Genomic DNA, 6,775 nt, shown 5'->3' with positions numbered 1-6,775 from the left:
TTTCACCTGAAAGTACAGAGCAGCACGGTAATGTGGCCGTGCTGCTTGGCTCGTGTGAAAGCAATTTCTGTGGCGAGGCGGCTGGCTTTACGGGACTCCTAAACGGCTATTTTTGCGCGATCTGTGTATGAAAGAGCCTAAAAAGTGTTTTGACTCTGAAGAAGACGCAGTGCACGTCGAAACGTCAGTTTTGTACCTTTATTAAATTTATTTAAGTGACTTCGTGTGCTCCAGCTCACTCATTGGGTTAGTCCTTTTGGAAGTGGCCCATTGACCTGTTTACATTGATTTATTTTGCATTGTATATATATTCCGTATATTCTTGTACTATAACAGCCATTCTTAAAACAGACTGGAATCTTATTGGCTGAGAAAAGAAAAAAACTGGCTTGGCGGACCAGTAAGAGGATATATTTCATCTGTTCATGTTTTCCTATGTAATGTTGATTTATTGCAGAACCTTTTTTAAATGCATTACAAAAGCACTTTTTTTTTTGTAAGTGCAAAAACACTCGTGTGAGTAAAAAAGTACCATAAATAATAATAATAATAGTATTTTAAACGACCTTAACGTCTCGTGTCCTGATTTATAGCCTCTTAGGGTGACTGGTGCTTTTGTGTGCTGTCATTGATTCCCTTCTGGGGGGAAACTGTTGTTTGAATGTGGGGGGACGCTTGAGTCAATCTGGCCGGGGGCCAAATTGGGGGTTGAGCGATGAGGAGCGGGCGGGGTGCAAAAAGTGTTCAGCAGCTCTGCACGGCATGGAGAGCCCAGTGAAGTGATGGAGAGTCCTTTAAGAGTGGGAGGGCGGAGCCACTCCTTTTAGTGTTGTCGTTAATTTCCCAAGGGCAGGGGTTCTTAAAATCTGCTGTCAAACTCCGAGAGCAACAGTCGTTAAAACTACTGATGTGCCTGTCATGTGACTGATGTCATGTGACTGATCTGCAGTGGGTCAGCGACCCTTTTAAGGCCCCAAATCACAATATTTAACAATAATTGTAGCCCATAGCTCCAAGATGCAGTTTGTCCATTATTCTGGCATGAAATCACCGTTTTAATAGCGAGTGAGTTTGACTTGATACATGAAGAGAAGACTCAAGACTTGGGTTCTGGTGACTTGGGACTTGTGCTTTGATGACTCAAAAAGGTTTTTAAAGTCTTGACTTGAGATCTTGAGTCTGTGTGTAAAATGACTCAGATTGAAAGTAAGGAGATTTGTTCCAGCAGACCACTGGATTCAAATTCTGATTTCTGAATTTGTATGGAATGAGTGAAGTTGAAAGTGATTGTAGAAATCAAACTCATGATTTTCTTACCAAGTTTGTATCCTATTAAAACCATATTGCATTGAAAAGTCCTCGATATTTCGTTTTCTTTACAATATTAACTTGATTACTGGACTCTTGATTTGTTCTGGCTTGACTTGCTGGTCTAAAAGTATACTTGGGACTTGACTTTGTAATCTACATTTCGGCATAACTTAACACAATTAGCTCAGGAAGAAGAATGACTATTTTGATCATAGTTTCACTGAATTCTGGACAAAATCATATCTTGGACCAATGGGCTTCTTCTGTGACCCTAATGTGGACTGAACTGGGGGTCCTTGATATGAAAAAGGTGGAGAATCATTGCATTAGATTTTTCTTTTTTCTTTTTCAAAATTGCATTTTCACATCCCATCTTAGTTAAAACCATTTCACACACCCCTGTTATGTTAGGACGATAACACACGTGCATCTATCAGAACAGAAAGAAAACCAATCAAATCTATCAAATCTTATCAAATCAGATGGTTCACCAGGCTGGGGAATATTCAGCCATGTTGGAGTGGTGTGTTGTGTGTTGGGGGGGGGGGGGGGGGAAGGCTGTTAAAGAAAACAGCTGTCGTAAAAGTGAAGAATCTGCGTTTTAGAGCAGCGAGGGAGCACATTTTTTGAGCCTGACCCAGACCTGAGAAGAGAGACGGGAGTGTAGAACTGTGGTTCTACTAAACTTTCTGCAAATCAACAATCTTAATATATTCACACTTTGGAGGGGTTCTATTTTCTTAAAAGTGCAGCATGTGTCGCATTTTTTAAACACCAACATCACTCTAGCTAATTGTGATCCCTTGGTATAACTACTGTAAAACAAATGAGACCCTGGTGGAGACAATATTATGGTCACTTCTATCTCACACCAGCCCAGGGTCAGAATCATTGACTGTACATATGTCAGTGGTCAGACTGTTTCTCAAAGTGAAGACTACATTTCCCATAAGCCTTGTTGCAAGAGGATGTTTGCTTCTTTGGTGTCTGTCTTTAAAGTTGTGCTTGATGTTACAGGTTGGCAGTGGCAGGGTGACATCACCTGGAATCAGAGATGGTAGTTTCTATACACTGTACCACATGTCAAGTGATCATGTGAATGATGTTTACAATGCATCACAGTCATGATAGGAAGGTTTCTAATGTTCTCAGGAGACGTTACAAAGGCTTTCAGAGCTCATAATGGTTTTTGCACCATCATTACATAACATATATTACCCTTGAATACCTTAACTAACACATTCACACAGAAGGTGTTAATGAAACACGCAAGGCAAGGTATGTAGAAACATTATTTTTTAATCTAAAAACACAAAAACAGATACATTAAAACAATCAGAAAAACATTTTAAAAAAGTGCAACATAACAAAAGTATTTACATGTGACTCCCCAGCAGGGAATGATAATCCGATAGACTATATATTATATAGTCTATCGGATTATCATCCCCCGCAGTATGCTGCTCGCCCTGTCACGTCCAGTCCTGTCTGTGGCCTTCTCTACAGGGTCCCTCACAAAGCTGTTCCACAGACGAAGAGTCTCATCAGCCCCAATCGTAGCACATGTGGAGTTGTCTGGGCTCAGAGTGGCATGAAGAACTCTGTCATCATGTCCTAAAAGAAGAGAAAGTGCATTTATTATCTTAGAACAGCAAAAGCATGAACAACAAGACTGCTTTGAAATGTTAGCTGGTGGTTCCCTTTTAAAAAGCCCCAAGTATGGGGCGTCCGGGTATTGTAGCGGTAGACTCCCTGCCCACCAACACGAGGGTCACAGGTTCATGCCCACGTGTTACCTCCGGCTTGGTCGGGTGTCCATACACGCACGATTGGCTGTGTCTGTGGGTGGGAAGCCGGATTGGCGGTATGTGTCCTGGTCACAGCGGAAGGGGACTGGAAGGGAACTGGTGGGAATAGCGTGAGAATCTGGGGGGAAAAAATGTCTGGGCGAGTATCAGACAAGTTTTAAGATTCTCCCCCCTTCTCTCCACATTGTACTTGGCCAATTTCCCCTGCTGTCCCGGTCATTGCTCCACCCCACCAGCCGCGTCTTTTCACACGACACAGAGTTTCACCAGCGTGTGAGAGGATCACGCTATTCCCCCAGTTCCCCTCCTGTTTGACTTCAAACCTGCAACCTTCGTGATGATAGGCAGGGAATCTACTGCTGCACCACCCGGACACACCGACTGTCGTGACAAGAACTTACCATTGAGCTCTGCAACTTTGGAGAGGGATGGGTACTTCCAGATAACAACATTGTTGCTGTTGAGTCCATGGGTAGAAAGCAGCTCCTTGTAGTTGGGCGCAAACACCAGGGAAGAGATCTGAAAGGCAAAGACATCACATGGCTTAAGTCACAAAATAAAAAAAGTACACAGTGAATCATCGACTGACGGTAACCATCAACATCATACGAAGGGACTGGATGGGCTGAAAGTTGCACGGTTACCTGGGACTGAGTGTCAAGTGAGCTGATGCAGGAGCCACTGTTCACATTCCAGACGCGGATGTGTCGGTCACTGGTCCCACCTCCAGAAGCAAGGATGTTCCGCTGCCATGGACACCAGGCCAAAGCCTAAGACAAGATGGCAAAATAAATGAATACGATTGTCAGAATTCACAGCATGATCTGATGTACAAGTCCCACTGCCAGGGTTTAGAACCAGAGGTGCCCAAATGCTTTCCTATGAAGGGCCACAAATTCATCTGGAAGGAGGGCAGCGGGGCCAAAAATTAATACTGACATTAAGTGAAAATGTGTTATATTTTTGTAGACTATTCTAATAAAAAAAAATAAAAAAAAAGTATTTTCTCTGTTTAACAGTAATTTCATCAGTTAGATTTAGAGTTGATGGATTCCTTAGGTCTTCTAGTTTCATCTTCTAAGTATCATCACTCTAGCTTTTTTTTTAAATGAGCCCGCCACAGCCTCTGAAAAACAATATTGTGTGTGTGTGTGTGTGTGTGTGTGTGTGTGTGTGTGTGTGTGTGTGTGTGTGTGTGTGTGTGTGTGTGTGTGAAAAATAGAGAGTAAAAACAACAATGTGGTTTGTTTGGTTGTCAGGGTGAAGCTCCTCACCTTGACGGCTCCTTGGTGCTGGTTCCAGCAGCGGAGCGACTGGTGGTGATTCACGCCGGGCCACACGTTCACCAGGTTGTCGGCGCCACCGCTGGCCAGGTACTTCCCGTCAGGAGACCACTGCAGACCGCACACCTCGTCAGTGTGACCCCTCAGCGTGGAGACGTGGTGGTCCGCCACCCTCACATCATGGTGGTGGATGAGTGCTGAGCTGGAGCCACTGAGGGAGAGTGTAAAAAAAAATATATATATATATATATATTTAAACACATTTTGCCCCCCGAGCCCCTCGTTAACTTCCTACCCTGTAGCCAGTGACAGTTATAGACACAAGTGTCGGACAGAGACTGTACCTGGTCAGAACGTGTTCATTCCAAGATAAGCAACCAACTCTCCCCACGTGGCCGGCCATGTTGCGTAGACGCTTCCGGGTCTCCACATCCCACAACTGAGGGAAGGAAAATATAAGAACAATTGTTTTCTTAACCCATTGATACCTGATGCAGCATTTGCGTGTATATCCCTCATTTGTGTGCGTATCCCTTTAAGACGGCGAACCGCGTTAACTTAAAGGGATACACACACAAATGCTGCATCAGGTATCAATGGGTTAATGCAGGAATAAACCAAGTTTCCAGTACATTAGAGTGCACTCTGTAATGAAGCCAAGACTCAGTGGTGTGTGTGTGTGTGTGTTAGCCTGCTCACCTGAACTTTGCAGTCACTGGTGCCGATGGCCAGGTAGCGAGCCTCTTTGGCCCACGACACTGAAGTGATGTAGTCCTCTCCTTCACCATCCATCTTCATGAGCTCAGTGACGTCTCCCTGACTGTGATCCCACACGTAGACACTGTCACCGAGAGCCACAGCAAGAAGGTCGCGACTGCCCCAGTCAAGTAGACTCAGATCTGGGAGAAGTGGGACCAAATGAAAGCTTGTTAAGTACAAAAGGGCTCCCCCCCAACAACCCAATATGCAAACTTTATATTTATTTATTTTATTTATTTATAAATTTATAAAGATATGAAACTTGAGATATAAATCAATGAATGGCCTAATTATTAGACCATTAATTGACTCTAATACCCATGTCACCAGGCCAACAACTAAACCCAAAAACCCAAGAAATGCATGTACATTACTAGGAATAAATCACCACTCTTTGCCACCCGCCCAGTCATAGAAATATGAAGTTAGATGAGAAACTCACAGAAATCATTCCTGAGCTCAGGGCAATCAAGGATTCGGTCAGCAGCAGTTGATATGTGTCTGGTCTTCTTGACACAAGCTGGGGCCGTGGCTTGACTGGAGAGGACTTTCACATTGTTCCGCCGATAGCCTGTAAACTTGTCCTGATAGCCTGTAAATGAGAGGAAAACGAATTATACACCGTTCACTTTCCCTGCTCGGGTCGTCATACAGTTGCACGACAGCATCAGTAATGTAAAATGCTATACCTCCTGGATCAAACAGTGGCTTCCCTTCCAGGTTCAGGATCTTCGCCTCTTCAATGTCGAACCCATTGAGTGCGACAGACCAGGCTTTCCGGTTCTCCTGCAAAAGACACATAGCCTAGTCAATAACATGCCTATAAAATACAGGCCAGACATACTGTAAACTTTAAAGTATCAAAGCAAACTGACCAGTGCTCCCATAGGATCTTTTGTGTCGACAGGATCAGCCTCCTTTGTCAGAAGGAAGTTTGCCACCTCCATTTGTTTGGGATTTCTGGTGGGAATGAAGCGGTCGCCTCCAACATTGGAACAGGTGCGTTTTTTGCCTTTACATAGGAGAAGTATTTCATTGGTTAACAGTTTTCAGAAACTTTTACTAAAAGAGATCCAACACCACAATCTGTTTGACAAGTCTGCTGAAGACTAAACATTATACTGGAAGGCATCCATACAAATTATATTTCAATCATGTGAGCAAGTTACCTGGAGTTTTCCTCCGCGTTTTGGCAGGGGACAAAACATTTGGAGGCGTTGAGTCGCTGGCCTCCTTTCGCCACCTCGCCATGTTGGTGATCCTCATGTCGTTATGCAGCAGTCTGAAAGTAGCGTAAACGTTCGCTAGCATGAGAGACGAGGAGAGCAGTTAACGCTATTTAACATGTTCATTCACATTTAGCTCAAATGTAAACAGTAAACTGGTGGGCTTAACCAGTTGACTTAAGTTTCATTTCATGAAAAATAGCAGCAGTTACATTCGTTAGTTAACCGTAAGGTTCATTAGCTAACCATACTACTCAATGTCAAATTTGCTAAACTACATTATGCTACCGTTGTGTGAAGAATACATGGTCGTCCGTCCGCCTCGAATTGGAGCCGTCTCGCCGTCTGGCGGCGCCAGCGAGCCCTACATGCTAACGTTAACGTTAGC

General features: G+C 43.8%; 1 protein-coding gene across 1 annotated transcript; it reads right to left on the bottom strand.

Moving 5' to 3' along the window:
• Positions 1-2,787: 2,787 nt before the first annotated feature.
• Positions 2,788-6,427, bottom strand: LOC310770734 (cell division cycle protein 20 homolog; the record flags this gene model as incomplete). The annotated part of the gene is made up of 10 exons (XM_083663453.1): positions 2,788-2,925; positions 3,521-3,638; positions 3,764-3,889; positions 4,394-4,613; positions 4,747-4,841; positions 5,102-5,301; positions 5,604-5,753; positions 5,851-5,947; positions 6,037-6,173; positions 6,331-6,427. Coding segments are annotated over 10 exons (1,378 nt in total), but the record flags the coding sequence as incomplete, so codon positions are not given.
• Positions 6,428-6,775: the final 348 nt, after the last annotated feature.

Source organism: Poromitra crassiceps, assembly GCF_964638095.1.
Source record: "Poromitra crassiceps genome assembly, contig: HAP1_SCAFFOLD_204, whole genome shotgun sequence".
Taxonomy (NCBI): Eukaryota; Metazoa; Chordata; class Actinopteri; order Beryciformes; family Melamphaidae; genus Poromitra; species Poromitra crassiceps.
This window is presented reverse-complemented; position numbering and strand designations above follow the sequence as displayed.